Here is a 26999-nt window from a genome sequence, read left to right as displayed (position 1 = left end):
ATGCATTGCTTTTTCTTGTTATTGTTGTATTATAATACAGTAGTATGTAAACTGGCTGTGGCGAGCACTTTAACTGTAATCCCTGAGGCTGTCATGGTGTCTCTTTCAGATGTGGCTATAAACTAAGTACAATCACACTGCGAGGCAAATTTTCACCACCTTCTATATTTGAACATTTCAAGTCTGCACATCTGGTTGGGTGTGGTCAGGCGTTTGCTTTGTTGCACCTGCAACCACAACCAACTGTACTAATACTAACACATCCTGGAGTTTAGCAAAAAAAAAAAGGTAGGTGGTGTCAGTTCACTTAAAATAGAAGAGTTGTGACACTGAGGGGTCAAAAACAACAGAGGGTCATGTGACAGTTGATTCAGATCCATAGTTTTCTGTAGGGAACACAGGGATTTATTAGTAAAATACTAATAGTAAGGATAATCACCTTTATTAGGCCAAGCATGTTACACACAAGGAATTTGTTTCCAGTACAGAACCAAAGCAGCCATCTGCGGCACCAACACCGATGGCTCCAAACATTGGGGGCAACTTGGGGGTTCAGTGTTTTGCCCAAGGACATCTGACATGTGGATTGCAGGCACCGAGATTCGAACCTCCGACTCTCCAGTTGGGAGACGATTGCTCTACCCACTGAACAAAAGTCGCCCCCTACTGTTAATGACTTGTGCAGCTTTCACAGTTTTTTTTAACTTGATACTGGTGAGGTGAGGGAATTTATTCATAAGTATGTGTAAATGAATATTTGACAATACAGCAACACACTGGTCAAAATAAAACCCACTGGACTCATTCACTTTCTGTTTCTCCAAGCCTTTGAGTGAAAATTCTCCTTAATACTGTACAAACATACAATGTGTCCTGTAATATAGAGCATACATTGCACAAGCTTTGGTGAAAAAGTCTTGTCATCTACTCTGACAGGTCAGAGCAAAGTGTAAGCATGTGTACACAGCACAAACCCAGAGCCTGATGAAAGCCAACAATCACAAACACAGTCCAGTTTGTCTTCAAGCTGTTCACAGTGATAGATAACACTTCTTCACTACAGCTGGAAGAGTCTGTCTGAGCATCTCGGAGGGCAAAGGACAAAGTCTGTTATTATCACACCAACCTTTGCCAAAATGTGATTTACGGTGGGCTGATGGACGGAAAAGACAGTGCTTGAGCCAGCCCCGACTGAACCCTGAGTTCTCTCCTTTAGTGCACCTGTGTTTTTTTTTAATTCATAAAAATCAGCGAGGATAAAATACCAGTATAGTTGTCAGCATTTTACTGAATGTCAGAAACCTGAAGGCTGTTTGTCACTTTGGAAAGCTGTCAACCAGTGTAACAGAATTAAGAAAGCATGTTGTTGTGCAATGAATTGTCCTTTTTCAACCCCTCTGACATCTAAACCTGGTTTTTAGACAGCTTAAATAAGAATGAACAATTCATACTGTCCGCTGTGCATGTGTTGGGATGACTAGAACATGAGATTTATGCCCTGATTGCACTTGACTGATTGCACTGACCAGTGTTGTGCAACACTGTAATAAAACCCTAATCCTGTGTCATAACTCATACTGCTAATGGGGGAAAGATGAGACCTCGTATGTTTCTACTGAATTTATACTGCACCCTATGCATTAGACAGATGTTTTAACAGATGTTTTTGACTTATTTTTCACCAACTGAGACATAAACACTGCATTTTTCTTTCCAGACAACCAATTCATATGATTTAGCTGAGCTAATACTACACACACATACACAGAAAAGAGACATACATTAAATAGCTTTTGTGATTGCAGCACATTCTTTTAAATGTAGGTCAGATGGGTGAAGGCTCTTAACTTGAAGGCCTACAGTCAGCCACACAGGAGGCAGAGGATGATGTGATTCAGGATTTTAATCCTGTAAAAAAAATCACAGGTAGCAAGATGATTATGAGTAGAGCTTTGTTGCCTGTAGGATTGTGCATTTCATTTTGTGGAACACCTGTTTTTTTATTTTGTTTTTTTTTAAAGAACATACAAAACACATCTATGACAATGACTTGTGCAGTACATGTCACCAGAGGAAAGGAAAGTGAAATGAGCAGCTTCCTTTAGCAGAGAAAACACTAGGCAAATGATAAATTCATCATACAGGTTTAGTAAAGTGACCTCTGGATGTGAGTTATCCCATTTTCGTCTCCTTTCTTATTTATACAGCATAGTATATATCTAAAATGTACTACAGGATCGCTGCAGTTATTTTTTCTAATGGGCTGATTCATCTACCAGAACAAGTCGGAAAACTGTAGTCTAAACATGGCATCCATCCACAGCGAGCTGAGTCACATCCAGGGCAGCCTGCAAACTGAACAGAAACACGGGGCTGAGCAGAAAATCACCGGAGCGGCACAAAAAGGGACAATGTCTACGGGAGGGCATAGGAAGAGAGAGAGAGAGACTGTGCAGAGAAGTGGGGGAAGCGGCCCAGATGCGTGAAACGCCAGGACTGCTTTGTTGGCTCACTGGTTGACAACAACTCAACAGTAGACCAAATACAGTGACGTTGTGAACCACGAAACTAAAAGCAAAGTTGTAAATCCCTTAAAGTAACAGTTTTAAACTGCATGCAAACTTCTTGAACTTATGTTTCAAGGTAAAGCGTCACTGACCGATAGTTTGGTGGCAGGTGCGCACGGACAACATATATTATCATAGGTGGACCATGTAAACCGGGACATTCACACAGAGGCCAAGTCTGTTATTTTACTGGAAGGTCAGCGCAGCATTCCCCTTGACTGATAGCGATGGTCCTGGAGGCAGACAGCGACAGAGATTCATCAAGAAGCGCTCATGAAAAATATCCCCGGGCAACGTTGGAGCGCAACCGCTACGTGGAGACATGTGTCACCCCGCTGTGCCAGGACGCAGGGGGCCAGCCGTGGCTGAGACTCGTTGTGACATGGACTTGCCGAGGAGTGTCGTCTGCGGTCTGCGTTGGCTCAGTCTCCGCTGTTCTCGCTCTGCTGCTCAGATTGGTCGTCTGGGATGCAGGCAGCAGCAGCAACAACGGAAATAGCAGCGGCTCCGGCTCTCATCTTCATTTCGCGGCGGGTTGCGCTGTGGAGCTGCTTTTGACTGCGTGTTACTTCGTCTGCCCCATTTTAACACTCGTATGTGCCTTCTTCTGGGTCGGGCTGTATCTGATTCGCTGCGGGGTACTCGTCCGCACGGTGCTTTTTTTGTTGGTGGTGTGCCACTTGGGTGAAGCCGCGGCTCAGTCCCTCTTGCGCGGCGCCGAGGAGGAGTTGCTGTCCCTCACCCCAACTCTGGTAGTCCTCGGCTGCCTGTGCAGCGGGGCTCTGCTGGTCATCCGGCTTGGCCAGGGAGTGTCCGTCCTCGTCTTCATTGGCGTCATCAGGGCTGTTTCCTTCGTCTCTCTGAGCAGAGTCCGGGCCAGCTGGAGACCCTACCTGGCCTACCTGCTGGGGCTGCTGGGGGGGTATGCTGACCGGCTCCTGCCGGCCCCAGGGACCAGCGGGACGGGGTGCTGTGGCTCTGTGAGCGGGGCGAAGGAGGAGGACATCCCTGTCTTCAAAAGGAGACGGAGGTCCAGCTCCATAGCGGCCTCGGAAATGATGGCTCATAGTCAGAGCAACAACAAGTCCCACCGCAGGACTTCGCTGCCTTGCATTCCGCGGGACCAGGTAAGACAAGTACAACTTTGGGCGTCTGATACTGAATGCTCTGATTATGACCCTCCAGCTACTTTAGATCTGCATTGTGCTAAAGTATGTTATCCATTCTCTAGTGGTATGTGTGACCGCTTTACGCGCGTTTCCTTTATGACATCGGGCCAACCGGGATAAACCAGATCATAATAAACTAAGCTTTCTTATTAGGCTACTAACGATCCGTTTGCTCCAGGACCACATCCACGGTCTGAGACCCATTATGAGTCTAGTAACCTGCTAAGGTGTTTCAAACTGTTACATCGATATCCACCCTGCACACTGTTGTTTACTTGCACTCTGAAACTGTGCTCTGCGGAATGTTTATGCTGCTGAGTCGCAAATGGATGGTGCACTTAGCATGCCAAGGTGCTGTGTGCCCCTGAGCGTTTGTGTGTGCGCACATGCATAGGTGCGAGGTCACATCTATATATTTTTGAAAGCTTCTGTTTATTCTGGCTGCTTCCCAGCGTTAGTGAACATTATGAAGATACATTTGAGACACCTGTGTCCTAATAAGGACCTCGTGACAACAGAGGGGGTGTTAGTAGTGGCCTCCTGTTCTTGTCCTGATGTGTTAGTTAAAACGTTGTAGCCTATATCCTGGGGGTTTAGCATTGAAGAGAAAGATGTAGTGATAAGGGAGATATTTACCAGGTGATGCATGATAATTAATTGGATATGGCCAAAAATCCATGAATGAAGTGGACCTGCTCTGACCTGAATATTGGTCCAGTGAGCTAGCTAAAAGCACATCACTGTCACTGTGTGTTAACTTGAGCACACTTTCCAAAATAGCAGTGATTTCAAGTTCTGAAAATAATTTCTTAAATAGGGATTTAAATGTGAAGTCCATAAAATAATTTCTATATTCTACAAAAGCAACATTAATTTAAATGAAATCATTTACAAATACATTCTACACCACTATGTGATTCTTACATTGTTTAGTGAGACCTCAACACCTCACCAACTATCCTACATACTTTGCAAATATAGGCATCACCTGAAACTCACTTTGAAGTGTCACATACAGTATTTCCAGATCTGTAATGAGCTGGATTATCACTCTGAAGGTTATTCTCTTGCATTATTTGCCCTCAGTTAAAAACCAGGGTGTGTTGTGCAATAAATTAGGCAACTGGCAGTGCTGGTGTCGCATGGGGGACAGAGATGGTGATCCACACACATACATGTACAGTGGAGATTCACATCGATACTCCTGAGTGAATGAACCTGTGCCATGTATATCTCAGCTAATGACATGGGGAGAAAAAGAAAGCGGAATAATAGCAGTAATTAAAAGGCTCAGCAGCTTTTTTCTTTGAGCGAAGGAGAACGTAAAAAGACCAGAACTAAGGTGAAACAAAACAGGAAACAGTGTCAAAATAAAAGCCGGACGGGAAGCAGTGGAACCAAACCATGACACTCAGATGTGTATACACCTTACAAAGTATTTCAATACTCAGTGATATAATAGGTTCCACTCATTGTTAGAGGCTGGTAGCTTTTGTGTGTCTGCACACTAGCCTTCACACCTTTTAGGTGTTTTCTAGTATTGACATTTTAGGTTTTTACACATACAGTATTTATTGAAGATTTCCTGAAATGTTTTAAAACAAGTACATAATTTAAAATGATTTCCTGCGGATTTGCTGTCCCTTACTCAACATGGTTAAATTTCCCATTGCACGCCTTAAAGAACATTGATCACTAGGGTTTACAGTTACCAAGCCTGTTTGTTCACAAGGACAATGGGGGAAAAGAAAAAAAACATGGTTGGTATTTATAAAATCACATTTTAAAGCAGATTTTTGCAGTATTATCATTTATATTAATGTTTGTCTTATTCATTTGTAGTAAGATATTTAATTGTTTTAGCAAGATAAATGTCCTGATTAAAAAAAATAAAAAATTATGCCCTCTTTACTCACACTTTAGTGGTAGACTCTAAGAAATTAAATGTTGCAGTTACTTAATATAGTTGTGTCAACCGGTCCCACAAAAATCAGTTGAATAAATGGGAAATAAAGTAGTCATGCATTAAAATAATGTTGTTAGAATTAAATGAGTAAGTAACTGCAACATTTAATTTCTTAGAGTGTATTTCTAATCCAGGTGTCAGGCAAATTGCTCTTATTGATTGTATAGCCATTCACACAGATTTAGTCTTTTATGAAGAACCCCACGTTTCTGATTGAGTTGTGGTTTACCTGAGCCTGTAATCAGTGCTTAACTTGTAAATTATGACGTCCTGGAATATCACTTGGTGACAGATCCGGGATGTCAGTGTTGGGAGAGGAGGTCCGGGAATGAAAAACATTTCTTCAGTGCCTAGTTTCCACATTAAGGGAGCAGCTTAGAGGCATTTGTTGTGTGTTTATAGCGACCAATAAATCACATAAGAAGACTTGCATTTGCAAGTATGAGTTATAAATGTCAAGCTCATTTGATGCTAAATATATTGGGGCTGCGAGGCTACAGCCTCTAATCTGTTCAATCAATAGCAAGTGTGACATATTTGGGGCCTTAGTGCTCCACTACACATTATATTCAGAGTATTCCAGCAACACATTTAAAACACACTAGAGACTATATAAATTCAGTTATTTAACTCCTCTTTCATGTTAATTTGTGCTTCAGTCCTTTTGAAATCCAGGACCTCAGCATCAGACTGGCTTGTACTAACCTTTTCATTAACAGTTTGAGAGGTACCAGATCCGGATTGTTCCGGAAAAGCACAAATTAACTCCTGCCTGTACTCATCTTGTGTGGGTGATGGTCAGCTACCAAGAGCTCTGTTACAGAGAAGCACACACACTTTTCAGTGTCCTGATCTGGAATCACACACTTTGTCCCATCTCACAGATCTCATTCTCTCATTTTGAAGTTGAGGCTGATCCAGGAGCAGCTGTCTGACTCTTGATGCCCAGTTGTTTTTTGGTAATTGGTATCCAGGGAACGCTGAGTTAGTGGGCTATCGGTGCTATTAACACAGCTCCATTACCCATTCTAGCCTGTCATGTCTCGAGCAGGAGCGATGACAAATTGAGCTTTGAAACCTGAAACAAAACTCACTCTTGCCCAGATGCAGGGGACAGCTTGTCTTCCTGTAATCTGTCCTTGCTGACCAGTGAGAGAAACATGGTGATTGATGTAAAAGGACTGTGGTTTAGGTTTTAGAATAGTTATGGAAATGACCAAAACTGTACCATTTTCTGGCTTATTAATTCATTGTAGGCTCATTTTTGTAAGTGTACTTGTAACTATATATATATATTTTTTTACAATATAAATACAATACAAAAATACAAGATGTGATGTGTTGATAGCCAAAAAGTAATGGATTATTCCAATTTATGGTGACTGGCTGAATGGAAGTTTGATGTTAATCCTGTTTTTCCTCTCCAGAGATTCTACTTTTTTCACCAGTCAGTCATTAACTTTGCTGTTTGGCACAATTAATATACAGTTATTTGTCAGAGTTTGTGTGCTAAAAACATTTTCATGCTGCAGTTGTGAACAGCTAATAAAAGCTGTGAACATGTACCAAAACAATACAAGTCAAAATAAATATAAAAAAGTGCTAAAAAGCCACACAGATCTTAGTAGAGGGGGATAAATCTCTGTTAGCTCATGGATTTGGTAGTTAGTTTTACCGGCTGTTATTTTTAGTTGGCAAGTGGTGTGAAATGTACTACACTGTTGTAATGAGTTAAACCTGCAGTTTAACACACCTCGCTCTGCAAAAAGTTTTTTTCTTGGGATATCTTGATTTTCAAAAAATTTTACATGTATTTAAGTTCATTTAAAAAAATAAAGATTAGCCCATACAGCTACATACAGTAGCGGATGCTTCACCTACTCCCTCCCTAACATCCACTTGAGTGTTCAGTCTGAGCACAGACAGGACAGAAATTGATTCATCTGCAGTGGTTGTGTCATCTGATAAGAGCTACTAGCGTTAGCTCCAAAATCAAGATCTGAGATCAGTGTGCCAAATCATTTTTCCGTCTGTTGCTTTCATCAGTGGGATCTCCCGGTCCGCTATGAGTTAGCTACAGTTAGCAAAGGTTATTCATCCTGAATTACCACAGTCAGTAAAGTGAGATCTAAATGATTTAAGCAACTTTTTAGCCAAAGAAAACAAGAATGTATGCAGGTAAGTACAGCACCTATCTCCCAAAATGGCGCCCCCGTCCCAACATACAACAAGGTGTGACGTACCTTCACATTCTCTGTTTTGGAACCTACCATTTTTCCTTTTGCTCCAGACATTTAACAAAATGGTCAAATCAGTTGCTTGGATTTTCTGTATCTTTCCCTCTCTTTATCTCTCTCTCTAAGCCTCTCTCTGACACAAGCACACAATTTGTAGGTACAGTTATTGCAGATTATGAAGCTCTCCAGAGTGCAGTTGTACCTGAGAGAAGTGCAGGTTTTCATCAAGCGACGGTTGTGCAGTATTTATGAAGTAGGCTGGTGCAGCCTGCCAAGCCAGAGGCAAGACAGGCATTCTGCTGAACTGGAAGCTGGAGAATGGCATCGTCTTGACTCCGTTTTATTTCCGTTTTCATTTTCTTTTTAAGGTCAGTGGAACTTTTTGTTTTAACCGTTGTACAGTACATAGAACAAATGAGCTTTTATTAAGGCAACGAGAGGTTTCTTTACTATCAACATGATGGAATATTGAGACCTAACATTCAAAAATTCTTCGATGGATTTTAATCCATTATGATGTTTCTAGACTAGCTCCACATAGAGGCTTTGTGTTTTGACAGATTTTGTTTGTCTCTCAGCCAGGGTCTCAGTGGGATGGGGATTTTAGGGGAACAGGCCTCTGCTAGTGGTTTTTGGGTCACACGCAATTGAAAAGCACTTGCTCCATACAAGATAATAAATAGACTGTCTAAAAACAGCACCAACATTCATAAGTGTTTTGCTTTTTGATGTTTCACTATGTATTTTCCTTTTCCTCTTTATTAAACAGTGACAGTAATGTATTACTAATTTAAAAATGGAGGTCAGACCTTGAATAAGGCTGTACTGTGTTGCATAACATATTCATCATATACTGTATCTGTGTCAGAGACGAGTTGGAATGAAGGGAAGGAGACAAATTTTAAGGCATAAACATACTTGAAATTTATTTGAGGGAAGACCCACATTCTCTTACTGATGTACAGACATTTCTAGCGAGACACACAGCCTCTCATATGTTTGAGATAATGAAGAATATCATTATGCCTAATAAATAGAAAATACTGAGGTTTTTAAAACCCTTTTGCCAGAAAGAGCACCAATAGTGGACAATTCAGCAAAAACATGATTAGGAGCAATAACATTTTTTTTAAAAGCTTCTTTTCCCACTTCATGGAAAGTCTGCAGTTAAGCAATTTTTTGCTGCAGGTCTGTGGTAGGTCACAAACTAGTTTCAAGCATACTTTGTACTGCAATTAAATTTAACTTGGTAATTTAATGATTTAAAGCTACAGTATATAACTTAAGGTAGCATAGCATAAAGTTCCAAAACTGTTCACTCTGCTGCACCCACCTCTCCCTGTCCCTGTCCAACTGTGCGCTACTAAAGTCTGTTACACTCTGCCATGCTCTGCCTAGCTCTTTAGGTATTTGTAGTTATGTCATTACTTTAAATCAGAATGCAACAAAACGTACTGATCAAGAGGAAATAATTGAAAATCTCTGGTTGGTTAATCCTGCTCAAAACCTTTTAGAAGCTAATATCTCTGCACCTTCTGCCAGTGTTGTTCAATGAGTCTGGGTCACAGGAGGCAGCGACAGCAACTCTCCACATTAAGGCAAGCTCTGGAGCTGATTTCTACAACAAAAACAAAACAACAATAACAAAACCTCATATGCTGATGAAAGTAATAGTAAAAGCTGGGAACTATTAAAAATGAGTAGGACATATAACTTGGAATAAGTTGACTACGATGTGTGATAAAGTTTAGTTATTATACCACCAGGAGAAATGGCAACACTGACTACTTTGATTTTAAATCTTAAGAATTTAGTCAATTTTTTAACTCTCAGTGATGCCTGGATAAAAAAAAAATATGTTAATGTCTACAGGGTGACAGGCTCTGCCATTTGGATCTGGGGGGGTTTGGAGCTTAAAATGGAATGCTACATCACACTTAACAAGCAAATAACAGCAGAACATAGTGTGAAGTGTGCTGCCCCTGCCATAACACCCATTGTGAAACCACATAAATACTTAATTTGTTGTTGTTTTTTGTTTGTTTGTTTTTGTTTTGTCTTTAGCATGAAGGTATAGGGTATACACTCTATTTTTATGGAGTGACAACTTGTTTGTCTCTGAGTAGGTTATAGAGGTAAAAGAATTATGCTTTTCTGCAAACAGCATGTGGATTATAGATAAAACGTATGATATTAATATGTCAGTAAATAATACAGATGAATGCAAATTCAAACTGGGACCCAAGGCAACAGTGCGTAATTGTGTGAAATACTGGCTGTCCTCTTGTGGAGGTTTGATTGTTAATTGTTAGAAGGAAATGAAAAATGCTAAATAAAGTAAGCCTTCTAAAGTGGTGGTGAGCAAAGGAGAAGTGCAACAAAATGGAATGAAATGTGCAGAAATGAAAGAAGAACATGTGTTTAAAGGTAACAGCCAGGTGTGTGTCACCAGATGTGTAGCTGTGAAAGAAACACTGAAGAACAGGGGGCAGTAGATGGAGCGGCAGTCTTTGTGTAAGAGAAGGAAAGATGGATTAAAGAAGAAGTGACTGAAATAAAAGAACACACTGGCATTAGCACAGGCTGCATCCAGCCCCAAGCAGCAGTCAAATAGCCAAGTCTGGGTGAGTGTGTGTGTGTGTGTGTGTGTGTGTGTGTGTGTGTGTGAGAGAGAGAGAGAGAGACAGAGAGAGAGAGGAGGGACAAACTAGCTTGAGGGGACCTAATGTAGGAGCTACTGCTTGAGAGGGAGGGAGGGTGGGAGTGAGAGGAGGGGATAGAGAAAGTGTTGAAAGATTTGCCAGGGAGGGTGAGGAAAAGAGGGGGAGTGAGAAGAGGTTTGCTGCCAGGCACAGCAGAAGTGTTGATGGTAAAAGGACAACTATCTGGTCTCTTTGTTCGGCCTCTCTGCTGCTGTTCTAAACACACCATCACTCCGAGCTCTCACGTGGACTCACAGACACACTGTTGAGGCAAGTCTGCATTGATCGCATACAGCTCGCGCTCTTTGTGCGTGTATGTATGTGTTTGTCTTGATGTAATGTGAATATGGCTTTTTGCCATATGCTCCCACAGAGAGAGGAGAGGGCTGGGGAAAGAGAGCAAGAGCAAAAAAATAAAAATGTGTGTGTGAGAGTAGCCTCTACTGTTTGTTGCTGAAGGGCAGTAGCAAATAATTTTAACCTGGCCTTGCCACTACTATATACATGTGCTCAAACACACACGCACACACAGAGTGGTTTCCCTGCTGGCTGTCCAGAGGAGGTTTGGTGGCGTTGGACAAGGATTGCCTTGTTACTTGATTTAATGGTGTGTTTTAGCTCCAAAATATGTTCGGTGAGACGGGGGAGGGTGGTTGGCCTGGGAAAGGGGGCAGCATCGTCAAGCAGGATCTAGATCTGCCCATATGTCTGTCTGTTTTCTCTTGCTCTGCAGTAAACACTCTCACCCATGTAAAAGACAGTTATAAATATTCACTATTGAGCCTTTAATAAAAAGCTAAAGTGCAAGTCTCATTTCACACATAGTAATTAGGGACTCCCTGTATTATTTCTTTATTCTGCAGACATGGAGAATGCAGTTTGGGAACCTTAGAATCAGTCAGGGGATAAGAGGCAAGATTTTTAAACTGTATTTATTCAAGAATGGTTACACTAGTCATGGGTTCTGTTTGTTTCAACTATGGTGTGCCTGCTTTGGAGGTGCATTCTGGGAGCTAAATTTCAGCTCCACTCAGGAGGTAGTACTAAAATCAAGTACCAGGACTGTGAGGTGGGAGGGGGTGCGTACACATAGAGCAGTCACAAGTGATTGGTTATAGTAAAAGTCAGCATCTTAACACTTCAAGCATTATTATTACAAGCACTGTGTGTAAACATGAAGCTGACAGTGTGTGAGAGGGGAGCAGCCCCTCCCTCCTCTAAACAGAGACTGGCAGAGAGAGAATACAGTGGAAAAACAAAGCAGGATGGTCCATGTCAACCCCGGAGGCTATGCTTGGTTATGGTTAAGGGAAATACGGGGTGTGCTGCTTGTTAGGTTCTGATAGTAGAAACACGGCATAAGAATCCTCATTTAAATGTAGAACCAATTAAAAGTTATGCCTTTGGCTTTTATTATCCAGTATTTTTTGACAACTTCACCAAACCACTGCTCCTCTTCATGCATATGTGAAATTTTTCCCAGCAGCACTTCCACCTAATTTAGAAAGTTTAAGCAACATTATTTAGGTCAGCATTTCAGTAAATTGAACTCAAATGCTACAGGAATCACTAACTGTAAAGCTGGAGAAATTAGTGAATGAGGATCGCTAAGGTGGTACATCACAAGACTGAGAACACAATAGATATATGTTTGTTAATTTTACTTAATAAAATTGTTTATTCCAAACACATTTTTGCCAAGTGTCATGTGATAATCATTAAAAGCCCTAAAGCCTCGTTATAAAATGAGGCATTGCATGAAGAGGTACTGTGTTTTCCATACAGCAACTTAATTGCTGATACTATGTTTCTACAGTATCATGGCAAAAAGGTAAAGGTAAACATCTTTCCTTGTCTTTGATGTGTATTCCTCATAGTCAATTATATATACATCGCAAGCACTACATAAAGACATGTGGACACACATACACAGAGCCTGGCCTTGAAGGAGTTACTGCACAAGATGTGCTGCGTCCTTGTAAAGCAGGACCTCTACTCAGACTGAGCTGAGGTGTCATTGTGGGTTAGATCACTGCCCCACTAACTGCTGTATATTTATGCATTGTTGAGCACATGCTCTCAAATGTAGCTGTGTATGTGTCTTAGTGTGTTTGTCTTGGATGCCTCCAGCCTGCCTGTAGATTACCCAATTATATAATCAAGAATATAATTGCATAACATGGATCTGGGAGTGTTTATTTCTACTATTGTTCCTTGTAATGCACATATACAGTACATGTCAACGCATATTGATGGCATACAATACATCAACTGCTAATTGCCAAAGGTTGTCTGAAAGCTGCATTTTACATGAGAGCATCACTGAGGTACTGTAAATAACTTTGGCGTTTCGTGTTCTTTGACAGTTGGTCTGAAGTTGTTATATTGTGTAGGGGCAGATAATATAATAAAGGTAATGTTGATGGTAGTGTGGACTGTGGAATGATGGATAGGACAGCACAGTGCTTCTGATGTTTAAATTAACTTTCTGGGGATATTTTAGAATGAAACTGACTCTCTTTTACTGTATCAATGTGTAATTTACATTTTTACACAGCCATTACTGCAGTTGGCCTCATGCCTATAATTATGAAGTCATTTTATGATGTAATATAATTAGCTTTGAAGTTTGTTAGTTTAATAAAGAGTAAAGTTTTATAAGTTCTCATCTTATACAGGCAATAAAGGGACAAATCTTTAAGGTCCACTTTCTCTTGAATACATACCCAAAAATCATACATGCAAAACAGTGCAGTACATACTCAGATTTCACATGCACACATCTGCCCTTCATTTTCAGAGACAAAGTTCCACCTGAATCTGTCATCTAATTTAATCTCAAGTGTATAAACTGAGCGGCAAACCTTTTCTTTCACATCAGGTTGCCACAAAATGTAAAATGTTCCTTATTTTGGGAAGCATTAATAGCAAAAATAAATTCTGATCAAAGATACGCAGCTATAGGTAAGCCTACATACATCAGAAGTCCCAGTGGAACCATCCGATCTTAAAATTAAAAGGAAGTATTTTTAAGGGGGCATGCAAAATAAAACTATGGTAAGATATTTATATGAAGTCATCTTAAATTTACCATTTCTCTTGTACATCTAGTCCTGTCAGAATGTCTGAGCCATTCCTAAGCAGTAAATGTAGCTACACAGTGTTTTAAAGTCGACAGAAAATGTTGGGAAGATTTCTCTGCATATACATTTTTTTTTTATTATCCATTGTTATAGTTGAAGCTAGTGTTGTAGTGTCAATTATCACAGGTCTCCTGTTGGTCATATTTTGGGGGAATTTTTATAGGGAAAAATATTCAGTTATGTCACTAGTGCCTTATACAGTAGCTATAGTGTCATTGAAACACAGGTTAGCCAGTACTATCAGTCTATCAAATTCAGTTTAACTGCCCTGTCTTGGTCTTGACTTGGTCTCAACCCCTTAAAGTCTTGGTCTTGTCTCAGTCTCGACACACTCTGATCTTTGGTCTTGACTTGGTCTTGGTTTAGGTGGTTTTGAATGCAACACTAGGTGAAACGCTCCCACCTCTTGATGAAAATACACTCCACCTCAACTCAAAGGTTACTTGGTTTGGATTTGAGTATGAACTTCTAAGGGGTTTCAAATATTCTATGAAATATAGTCACGTAAAACCTATTTGGGTGCATTATTTCATGTTCTCAAGCCACAGCCCATGGTCTACAGGAAGAGTTTTAATGGCCACGGATGAAATAGAAAACTGAGAAGACGTGACAATGACTGGACTGCAGCAATAATTTGGGAAATATTTTCCCTTGGGCATTTTGCCTCAGGCCATGGGCATCTTTAGTCAGAAAAACCCTCTTTCTTTCTTTCTCTCTTTGTGTATCTTTCCCTCTCTGAGCATTTCTCTGTTTCCTCTCTTCTTTCTTTGCCGCTTTTTTGTCTGCCTGTCCCTTTCTGTTTTCTTTCCCATTCACCCCATTTCCTCCCTGTCCAACTTTCACAGGACAAATGCCAAAGGCAGTATTATTGTGTCCTCAGCTGCCATCACTCACTGTGTTATGTAAGACACTGCTGATGTGTGTGTGTGTGTGTGTGTGTGTGTGTGTGTGTCTCCATGCATGTGTTTGTGTTTTTGCTTGGTTTCAGTCCTAATATGCCTTCTCTGAATTCACAGTCATCCAACTGAATCCAAACTAAGACCAGACCCATTTCAGCTCTACAGAAGCATGCTCTGTTTCGACCTTGACCTCTTCTTCTGTGGCTGCGCTCTGTTTCAAATCAGTATTGAATTGGCAGCAGTGGAATGGATCTGGTAAAGAGAATGATCCAGGTTGTAGTCATTATTTGGCAAAACGATGCACAGATCGGTTTTAGGATACCATTTTCTGATCAGTGATTGATATCTGTGCTCTTTGTCTCAAAGAAATTACAAGATTACAATTCTGCATTATAGTAAAAGTCTGATTCACTTGGACCCAAAAAGGTAAAAGATGTTGAGCAGGAACTTCTATGTAGTACTTTGCATATCTTGTTATATTACATGTAAATGTGCTGCAGACAGTTTTTACCGTCATATCTGCTGCTGTTGGTCATTTGCACTATTGTCCATGTGCATCTGCGCGGCCTACCTCTCTTCTGCCTTTCTCTGTCCTGCTCGCTCTTTTTGCGGGATTGGCGCCCCAGCTGTGTCGCTTTCTGCAATTAGTGACTTGTGGGTTGTTGCGCACAGCTGGGGCGCATTACTGTAATACCTGCCTCCTTATTTAAACCTCTGGCAGACGCTCTGTCGTCGCCGGAGCATTAACTTACACTATGTGAGACACTGACATGTTGTGGAAGTGATGGACAATTTGAGTGAACGGCAAGGGTTTTTGTGTTTGTGTTTGTGTTTGTGTTTGTGTTTGTGTTTGTGTTTGTGTTTGTGTTTGTGTTTGTGTTTGTGTTTGTGTTAGATAGGGCCACTCATGTTGGTGAACTTTCCTAGCCATGTATATCTGATGGCGATGCTGTGATTACCTCTGGTGAACTTTCCTAGCCATATGTATCTGACGGTGATTTTTGCAGCCGTAGGTACCGGACGGCTAGCGCTACAGCGAGCGCTACACTAGCCCTGTTTTTCTCGTTCCTGTGTCCCTCCTGTCATCTCACCTGTTGCCGTTCTCCTGTCTATTCTCCTGCCTTGTCCTGGTCCTCTACTCTCCTGTTTCCTCCTCCTACTCATCTGCTCGTCCTAGTCTCCTCAGCCATCCCTGTCCTACCCCGGTTATTGTACTATACGTTGACTTGTTACCTTGGATGTGTGTTTTTTCCATTAAACCTCCATTCTTCTACTAGCACCTGTGTCTGCAAACTTGAGTCCTACCTCAGTTTTCCCTCACCCTCCTGGTGAGGGGGACTAAACCATAACAACACTACTGTCACTGATTGTACAGGGTTTGAGTCATAGCCTATTAGGTTGTACCATTTAGCTTTATCCTAATCACTTTGACTTAGACTAAAAAGAATAAGAAATCTATTTGTTACTCTACTTTTATTATTTTGTTTTAGTTTCCTAAATGGTATGGCATTCAGTACTAGCTGAGAGAGAAACGGTATTTCGATTTTCTGTATGTCCTGCACATATAGTGAATTGACAATAAAAATCTTTGATCTTGATCTTTAATTACTGAATATGTATTGTAGCTGTGATATTGCAGTTCTATGTTATGACTTTTTGTGATTTGTGGTCACTTTGTGGCTGCTTTCTTAAACTATGGAGAGCACTTGATATTCAGTCAGGATGAGGTAATGTTTTGTTTCTTATTAGACAAACTTTGGCCAACTAAATGATTCAAATCCAAATATTATGCCTGTTTTGATAAAATCTTTGTCAGGTTGCCTAGATGTAGTTTTGAAAAGTTCAGGGAAAGTGAGTCAAAATCAGTCTGGAAAAAACGCAGGCATGAGAGAAAGTGGATGAGGTTTCCAATTAACCTTCTGTTTGCAGTGGCAGGAGGTGACTGTCCTCCTGGAAACTACAACAGTATATTGTTTGTGCCAGCAGGTTATTATGACAAATTGTTGTGTTATAGCTTGGTGACATCTTGCAACTGTATTAATTATGAAACGAGGAAAGGAGCAATTAATGTGACGTAAATATATAGATGCACAAAGGTGCATTAGGACATTAGGAGGCGGTTGAGACGGATGGTTGGCTACACTAAACACAGGACAAGACACAAGAGTTTTTGTTCCTAAACATAACAATGTGGTTTGTTCCTAAACCTAACCAAATATTTTTTACCTAAACCTAGCAAAATGTAATGAAACCTTGAGGGTTTCATAACACTGGTTAACATAGTTTTTCTGGCACAAAGTTTTCGAATGAATTTTAGTTAATTATGTGCTGTTGAATCCAAATATGTCGTCAGTTTTTGTCCAACACATCTGGTTTCCAAGGTATAAGATATTCTATGTTTGTGATTAATGGTAATTTCATGCTCATAGTGAAAGAAATAGACAGAGAGAGATTCAATAAGTGTATTAGTTTAGAACGAGCTACAGTTGCATTAACTTCCTCTTCTTTGACATTCTATGATGCTCAGCGTTTGGAACACCCCATCATCAAGCTCCAACAGTAATCGGCCATCATATTGGAGACCCATCTGCCTTGGTAATGTTCTTCCATTACTTTAATGTCTTGATGAAAGCGTTCACCTTGTTTTTCACTAACATCACCCAGGTTCTCTGGAAACTTGCTCAAGTGACAATGTAAGTAGTGCAACTTGATACTCATTTTACATCCAAGTGACTGAAAACTCAAGAGCAGTTCCTCCACAATCTCTTGGTAGTTGTCAGCTTTCCTGTTCCCAAGGAAATTCTTTAACACATCAGAGAAAGCATTCCAAGCTCTAGCCTCATTCATGTGTTCATTGTTGTCACAAAGTGGGCATCTCTGAGGAGTGTTCTCATCTGAGGTCCATCAAATATTCCTGCCTTTTTCTTCTCGTCACTCAGACTTGGAAAGGTTGAATACATGTCTTCACTGTGATCCAGGGCTTTGACAAATTGTTTCATCAAACCAAGTTTTATGTGCAGTGGAGGTAGGACAATCTTTTTTCTCTGAACAAGAGGATCATTAATGATGTTTTGTCATATTTTGTCCTGGTCTCCAAGTGATACTTTAAAGTAGGCAAGGTACACTTTCTTGGCAAAGGTATTTATGTTGCGCCTTTGATCCTTCAAAGTGAAGTTCCCACAGATATAACAAAATATATGTGGGTCATTACAACATTTTCTTCTTTGGGATGTTGTAGCCATAGCTGCCTTCACTCTAAACTGATTTGAAAGATTTGAAAACCAACAAAGAGAAGATGTCTGGCAAAAAACCTTTATGCACAAACGCATCATTGCCAAACATTCAGCAACACTAATCTTCCTCAATGCTCGCCAGTCTTAAACTGTCTGATATTTTCTTTGTCTGATGTAAAGGAAAAAACCGAGATGGTAGATGTCATCGGAAAAATATCTCTGCATATCCCTGAGAATAAACCGTAATTACAAATAATATAAATTGAGCATTAATTAATAACAACCTGCAATGATGAATAGTGAAAAGTTAATATTACTGGTAAATTACATGAAAATGTGGTATACTGATTGTGCAAAAATGTGATGTGATAAAGCAAATCCGAGATCTGATTTGGATTCAGCACCCCAAAATTAGTCTATAACATCTAAAAGTTTTCCCTGCCACAAAATTTTTGTTGTTTTTTTGTTGACCAGTGTTATTGTAGAATGGTATTGATGACAGTTTTCAAAATGACAAGCTCAGTGGCGTGACTTATATTGTTGTTAACATTGGTAGAATTGTTGCAATTCCTCCCGCAGTGGTAGGAGCACTATTTAATGAGACACCCCTATGGGTCATATGAGAGGGAAGGGTCAAACGGCCTTATGGATCGTATAGGTTGGAGGACTTGTTGGGCACATAGAAGTTAGATCTTCCATTTTTCAGTTGTTTTTTTTTTTTTGCCTACTGTTTCTTTCATCTTTTTCATTACAATTAGATGAAGAGGCCTATATGAGACACTTCAATCCACTGATTGGTTACTCGCCATATAGACAGAGCATGCATGCAAAATGAGAAAAATATAATTAATTCTGGCCAAAGTTATTTATCAAATGGAATAGATTGTCTCTGAGATTCGTCATGGGTTAAAAAAAAGAAATTAACTAGTTCTCAGTTTCTACCAAGCTGTAAAGTGTTTGTGTAGTGTGCCATAACTGGTCTTATTACATACTTTTTGACACGACATGTCTGTATTAAAACATGACGTTGGTGAAATGACTTTGCTTGCTAATTGGAAATATTTAGGTTAAAAGGGGAATATAGACTATGTTAAACACCATCATAAAATCACTCATTTTAAACTGCAATACTATGAACAGTTTAAACTCAAATTTGCAGATATGGTCTATAAACTCAACAGATTGATGACTATGTTCCTGTCTAATTTTCAAGTGTGCTTTATCATGAATTCTCTCTCAGAGTATGTTTAACCAGGTATGGAGTAGTGAGTTTATTTCAGGTCAAGTTTTAATATTCAGAAATAATTGGCTCCATTCTATAAATGGCACCCTGTTTTTTTCTGTGAGCTGTGGTAAAGCAGCATGAAGCGAGCGCTCGGTTCTGAAGAACAGACGAAGGAGTTAGCCTTGGGCTGTGATGTGTGTGTACAGGATGCTACACACACTCTCTCGCTCTCTCCATCTCTGTCTGTGCCTGTCTGTCTCAATCACTCACTCACGCATATGCATAGAGACCCACACACACATACATATATTCCTTTAGGCTTGATGCAGCTTGTGCTAATATCAACATACTCCCTTCTTTCATTCAGCTTATTTTTTTCAACATCTTTCTCTTGTTTTCTCTCCCTTTTATCCTCTCATGTTTTTTTTTTTGCTCTACCTTTTACCTCTAGCTCCAGTCTCAGTCAACAAGGAGTTTAATGAGTAAGTCCTTATTAGGTGGCACTTCTCTGATGTGAGACATTCTGAAGGACTTTAGTTTAGCCTGTAGAAGGTTACCCAGAAGGGCCACTTTCTGTAGATTTGTTCTCTTTCAAATTTCCTACGTTCTTTGTGTTGTTGGGCTCTCTGACCAATGTTTATTGAGTGTTATCACTTGTACACAAATACAAATAAGACGTAGACATACCAACAAGAGTCACAGGTTTTCTGTGGATTAAACAATATGCATCACAGAATGAGACAGCAACAACATAATGAATTGATATAGAGGGATAATCATATCATCCTCATGTTATTTAGTGGATGTGTGGGATCTGGGTTAATGCTTCCCCGGACAAACCGCTCAAATAAACAGCCATAAAATGGTTGTTTCCTGTGGGGTTTAAAATGGCAATAGGCCTAGAATCTAAAAATAATAAGGCTTTGTGATAATGGATATTGGTTTACATAGTTCATAAGTTAGTATATACGCATTTTCTGCTGATTAAAGCTCCTACATGCCCACAGTGCGCCCACATATGTGTTTTCATATATGCTGCTGCCAAATTTAGCATCTGTCCTGGACTGTGTGGGCATGTAGAGACTGTTCGACTAAGAGCCCCTTCACCGTCCTGGTTGCTTTGTTGCACCTGTTAGGCTGTTTACACCTTTATCATTGTTATTAGTTCATAGGGTTTCAAAATAGCTCCACCTAGCTTCAATCTGACTAGAGGCCTGATTAGCCGGAGTGAGTGAAAACACCTGTGTGGGTGTGCAGGGCATTTAAATAATCCACATAATAAGCTTTATTTATACGCTAGGATTTTAGTTTTAAGCAAAAATCATATTTGCAACTGTCTTCAAGAAGTACTGTTTAGGTATCAGTCGATGCAAAACAGTAAACAGCATCAATTAAACTAGAATTTATAAATGTACAAAAAAGTTGAAAAATGCATGTATAGCTTAATGTTGATAGACAGTTGAGGTCATATCACTAAGCTTGGGGTAAAGCCAATTTTTTCCCATTACGCATTAAGCTCCTGCATTTGACGTTTTTCCTTGTCTATCCTGGGTTCGAGTCTACATCATTACTGGGTCCAAAACCACTCAACACACGGTTTACTGTAACAAATACTGATAACTGCACTTCAAAATGTAGGTGCAGTCTTGAAGGGCTTTTGCTTTGACTGTGGTTCCTGTGGTTATGATCGCACCTGTGTTCGTATGCAGCTACTGTACAGTAGCACCTTTTGATTACATCAGAATATACTGTATGTGCCCATATATCCATGAAACACCCATCAAAATAAATATGTTAAAAATGTTTTTTAAGCTCAAGGCACACCATAAATCTAAATCAAAGTGTGTCAGTAAGTGCTGCTATTTTTCTTAAAACGTATCATCTGTAAGATTTTGGCGGGAAACATGAAATTGCAAAAGAGTACAGACAAAATGAAAATCATTATACATCTAGCTCCAAATGGAAGACCAGTGTCTGGATGCTCACGTTGCTTCCCGTGAGACTCACCCTGAAATGCTAATGCCCGGCAACGTCAGTGTCAATCAGCAAGAGCATAAAGCTGACAGAGAGAAGTGGGTTGTGAGAGCTGTGACGCACTCCCCTCTCACAGTAATAGGAGTAGAGAATGACAAGCTGGCGTCAGTAGCCGAACATGGGCACAACAAGACAAGGGAAAAGAACTGGACTAGGGCATGAGGCCTTGGAGGAAGGGAGGGAGGAGGAAGACTGAGATGTGTGTGCTTCAGATGGGTCCTGAGGGCTGGTTTGCGTATGATGCAGCTTACTCAGTGAAGTAACGATGACAAGGAGATAGTGAAAGAACACGAATGACACTGATATCATTCTTACAGTTTTGAATGGTATATATTTAATTAGTAATAAAAATGTTACTACATATTATTAAATATTATTTAATTCATTTTCCCACTCAGATGAATTCACTGCAATACAGTCATGTTTTGAATAGGTGGTTTGCCATGAAGGAGACATAGCTATTAGATTAAATAACTAGATGGGAATGTCTGTTTGTGGCTAATCTAGTGAGTTAAAGCATGATAATTCGTCAGAAGGATGCAAAAATGTTTGAGCTGCCAAAAAGCTTTCCTGCTTGTTGATTTGCAGTGTTGCCCATAATTAACCTAATGGGATCACAAATATTACAAATCAATTAATTAGTTGACATACTGAATCTTTATAGTTCTAATTCTCATTGGACAAGCATGTGTCACCAAAACCTATTTTCTTTTAGCACATTTATCAAACAATACTGCAAGATATTTTTGTGATGTCATTAAACCTTAGTACTTTTATCAACCAAATTTGGGCTGGATAAATATCTTATCTATAAATGTTAAGACACCAATAAACACTTGAATTTGAGAAGGTTATTTTGTGATGTCAGTATTAAGTAAAACAAAGGACTTTCTTTGGGAGTCCTGATCAAACTCTCTGTCTCTGGCATATTTAATGAACAACTGTTCTTATAAAGCTGGCTTTCATGTGCCTGTCTTACATTGGGAATGCATTGTTTCATATGGCAAAGCATTGTTATATTATTTTAAATAGTGCCACTTAACACATCATTAAGCCTAGTGTTAAGAAGTCATCCACTGAGACTTGTGGGAATTCAGTGAATTTAGGGGACTGCACATTGGGGTGCCATGGTGGAATAATAGTTAGCGCTGCTGCCTCACAGTAAAAAGGTTCCGGGTTTGAGCCCCAGTCGACCTGGCGCCCTTCTGTGTGGAGTGTACGTGTTCTCCCTGTGCCTGTGTGGGTTTTCTCCGGCTTCCTCCCACAGTTCAAAGACATGCAGCTTAGGTTGATTGGCGACTCTAAATCTTTGTGTTGTATCTGCAGAGGTAACACACAAAATATGAGTAGAGAGAGATGTAGAGGTATAGTTGTAAACTTTGTTTGGGATCACTGCAAGTCTTACTAATTCTGTGCTAACACACTACCAGCATCAGAGTGAATGATATTTACCTGGTATTCTCATAAAGACCATGGACTGTGGTGCTCACCACACCCAAGAACTATTTCCAAACAATAAAAGAACTTCAGTTGCATGTTAAATGTTAAAATATAGCTATAAAGTTTTACTGAAGACTTTTCTAATCCAAAGATTCCCTCCAGTGCCACCAGCATGGGGTTGACATGTGATTTTTAGTGGAGTGTCTCAACAGCTATTGAATGGATTGCTATGAAGTCTGGCACAGACATTGACTGTATGTCCCCCAAAATAGCTTTTTAATCACTAGATAACATTGGTGATCCTCCTCTAGTGCCATCTTCAGGTTGAAATTTCTGTTAGCTCAGTAGTTTTGTTTATAATATGAAATGCCAGCAAATGCCATGTCTATGGCACTATGTTTAGAGCTAATTGGTGAATGTTATCATGCTAACACTAAAATATGATGTTACAGTGCTAAAGTGTATAACAGCTGAACATCTTCATGTTAGCGTTGTTATTGTGAACATGTTAACATGCTATGGCTGTACACATTTTGTTTTATTTATTTAAACAAGACATGTTTTGTATTGATGACATGCTTAGATCGTCCTTAGTTTTAAATAGGTGTAGAGATAGGCTCAGGTGTAGAGCTCTAATCGATCGGCCCCTCACACATGTGCACACAGACATACAAGCACTTGCTTGACAGAGTGACGTGAGCATGTAATGAGATCAATAAGCAATTGCTGGTTTGTTCTGGTTTCACAGTGCATTGACAGGAGCCCTGATCTGCTGATTGGGAGCAATTAGCATCAGTGAGCAGCGCTAACATGGTTTTGAGTGATGACGGTGAGGAGCGCATGTCTGAAATCTTGTGTGAGTGCGTGGGTGGGTGAGTCATCATCATCCAGCCCGGGAGTCCCATCTCTCTCTCTCTCTCACCTAAATACAGGCAAATTATACATACACAGGTAGCTGTGTCAGATTCATTTGGCAACCCTACCTGTGTTGAGTGGGTAAACAGTGATTCTTGGTGTCACTATGATGAGTCTCTTTATATAGAACACGTTATGCCCAATACCATGAATGATTTTCTGGCATTTAGATTTTTTTATAATCTACAGTATATCATTTTGCACACTTTTTCATCATTGATCACAAAAAAAATTCACATTAATATTGTAATACTGACTTAGGCCATATTACCCAGTCTTACATCACAGTTACTAGTGGTAATTAAATACTGGTTATTAAAACATTAATCACTTGCCTCTGTCAAGGTAAAAGAAAAGGTTTTTTTCCCTCATATTTTACTTCTACAAATCCCATGATATCACCAGATAGCATGAAAAGAGGTGAGATGAAAGATGAGGTAATGATAATATATATATGCTCTGTTACATTATATGTTACTTTAGTGTTGTTTTACTTTGATTATTCACATAAATTCAGTAAGATAATATACTCTAATCATAAAGAAAATTCTTGTTCTCTAAATTTTGATTTGTGATCCCCACTCTCAGGCTCACTTTCTCTCCCCATACAAGCGTTAGGTCTCTCTCCTCTCTCTCTTTTCTGCGTCAGCTGGGATCCAGTAAGAACAGTTGCTGGCCAGTAGGGGTTTGGGTCTGGCTTGCTGGGTTATTCAGGACTGGAGTGTCTGAGTCGTGATGAACGCCGGGTGTGTGTTAACAAATGTATGTGTGTGCTTGTACTTTTGTGTGTGCGTGTGTGTATAAAACTGTGTGTAACTGTGTAAAAACTCACAGATACACAAACTTGCAAGAGGTGGGTCACAACATATAAAAAGCTGAATAATTATGGTTTACAATGGTATTTATTGCTATAATAATGACACTGATGCAGGACACGCAGCACTCCATTTACAAGTAGTGAAGATTAACTCATTTATAACACACTGGAAAAAATAAACTGCAGTGCTTTGTGTTTCATTTCTTACATTTACCTTAACTTTGTCTCTGAAGGACAAAAATAATTTATAACTGAAGACAAGTGTTCTGGTGTTTGTAGTATGGTCAGTTATACTCTGGGTAGTGTTCTTGCATTTTTTTTTTTATTCCACATACCTGCAAGTCAGGTGAAACTAAAGGTACTAAGACTTTGGTGTCTGTGTTAGTATTTGTTCCGTTCTGTCTAAGGCATGCTATAAAACGATGTTCCCAGATTTTCCGGTTTACTAATAAATGTTAAACTCCACTGAATTCAGAAAGAATAACCGCACAATTGTTATAAAATTATAGTTGTTTGTAAATGCACTCTGTTGTTTTTTTAACTCCTGGTCTTGTGAAATGTATTGATTCAACACATAAGGCAGGCGTGTTCCTGTGAACAGATTTATGTTCTGCATACCACGGAAACCCCCTGAGACTAGCAGTGGTCTTGTAAACTAAAAGAGCTCCCCCTGCAGTGTGCACTGTGTTTATGCATGTGTTGGCCATCCCAACAATAACACACTCAGATGTTTCTGTGAAGATGAACAATCCCTACTTGCACACAGTATGGATTTTCTTTTTTTGTAGAATTATCTATAATGATGTAGATAATGTTGTGGTTATATTTGAGAGAGAGAAATTAGTAGCAGTGCTCCTTGAGACTGAATGATGGAGCTGTTAAAGATTATGGGGCTCAGAAGTGCATTAGGCTTCTGTGATTTTCCATCCTCTTATAGATTTGACATGAGAAGTGTATCTGGGTCGTAATGGAGGCCGTCAAGGGACAGCAGAGCACAGAGGAGGATTTAAGGGTCTGGATAAGTGACAGAAGCTGAAACATGTGTGAAGATTTTGACAAGAGAGAAAAGGGACTTGTTGATTTTCTCAACTCAGTTTCCTACCACACTATAAATGTATAATTACTTTAGTGTAGCACATTTTTCACCAGCCACTGACTCTTAAGCAAAAAAAAAACAAAACAAAACAAAAACAGGAAGAGTACACACAGTATTCCAAAATGAAATATACATATATCACATGATCAAGGAGTTCAGTGTGACTCAGCATTACATTGTTTTCATTCTTCCAATCATCTTCTCCCCCATTCAGACATGAATTCGCTGTATTAAGTAGATTATCTCATCTGCCATTCAAGATGCAAAGCCATCTCCTGTGGATGACAGTTGCACTGTCAGGTAATCTCATTTTATGACATCAGCCTATGAATTATGACAGCTAGGGCAGAAACAACACACACTCACAGACATGCACACTAGTCCAGTTTTTAAATAAAAAATTATTATCCAGAATTAAACAACATTTACCATATCATTTAAATTATCTGGATTTCAGCAGCGTATGTTCTGCACACTTACCTTAAGCAGTCAGACAAAGAGAAAATAAAGTGAAGCCAAAGCTGACATGAAGCCTACCATCACATGGGTGTCACTGAGGCTTTTGGTCATTGTTTGATCAAACAGAAGTTCACAGTGCTTGTTGCATCTATACAGGATTCAATATAATTAGGGAGGGCAGTCTTTATTAGAAGTCCAGCTGAAACTGCGAATGGGTTGAATGGCCAACTAAAGCTAATTAACATAATTCTGTGAGTTGTCCAAACTACAAAAGAAATTTCTTGGCTTTTGTCTGGTAAGTGCAGGCTAGTGTCAGTAAACAGAGCCAGGTAGTTCCAAAAACACCACTGTATATCATTTTGATATTGTAAAAGAGGACCAAACTGACGAATGGAGGGGTGAGTGTCCAAACCAGTGTGAGCCTAAAGTTACATGGTCATAAAGAACTTCTTAAGACATACAGTGCCTCCATATTATTTTGATGTTTTCTTTATATTATACCCTATAAATGACAGACCTGTGTCTGTTTGCTGTTTAAAAGGCAACACAGAGATTAGTCTTTCTTGATTGCATCATTTTTGAGCTAGCTGCTAGCTAGTTAGCTATTTACTACTGACATCTAACTCCAGAAAATATCAGGTTTTATATTATCAAGTAATTATTTCCACAACCACTTTCTAATATAGAAGGAGTTTTTAATAATAATTATTACCACAGTTTCACAGCACAACAAAGCTGTAACTGAAAAAGCAAAAGTAAACTGACACTGAAAAATGTATATATAAAAAAAACACTGGCATTAAAAAAGTATTTATACTAGAAAAATGACAATCTCCAAATTTTTTGTATGTCTCTTTCAATACCAAAGTAGTTTTTTAAGTGATTAACTTCTGTCAGGTTTGCTCGGCCGCTCTGGCCTCCCTCACCTTTCCTACTGTCTCTTGCCCATTAACACTAATCACGTTCACCTGTTCCTCACTCCCTTATCACCAGCTGCACTTGATTAGGTTGCTCACTATATTACCCGGTTTCACTCCTCAGTCACTTGCCAGTTCGTTCTAGTCTCTAAGTGTGAGTGTGTGCGGTTGTCTGTCTCG

The 26999-nt window shown here is 39.7% G+C and overlaps 1 protein-coding gene across 2 annotated transcripts in view; it reads left to right on the top strand.

Annotated features, from left to right (window-relative positions):
• Window positions 1-3485: 3485 nt before the first annotated feature.
• LOC109960248 (cGMP-inhibited 3',5'-cyclic phosphodiesterase A-like) overlaps window positions 3486-26999 on the top strand; it is a 46271-nt gene continuing 22757 nt past the window's right edge. For both annotated transcript variants that reach the window (XM_020600203.1, XM_020600204.1), the window contains exon 1: window positions 3486-3694. In XM_020600203.1, the coding sequence (XP_020455859.1) occupies window positions 3623-3694 (72 nt within the window). In that variant the 5' untranslated portion in view covers window positions 3486-3622. The remainder of the gene's footprint in view (window positions 3695-26999) is intronic.

The sequence above is a fragment of the Monopterus albus genome, unplaced genomic scaffold (assembly GCF_001952655.1).
Source record: "Monopterus albus unplaced genomic scaffold, M_albus_1.0 scaffold45.1, whole genome shotgun sequence".
In the NCBI taxonomy this organism is placed as follows: domain Eukaryota; kingdom Metazoa; phylum Chordata; class Actinopteri; order Synbranchiformes; family Synbranchidae; genus Monopterus; species Monopterus albus.
This window is presented reverse-complemented; position numbering and strand designations above follow the sequence as displayed.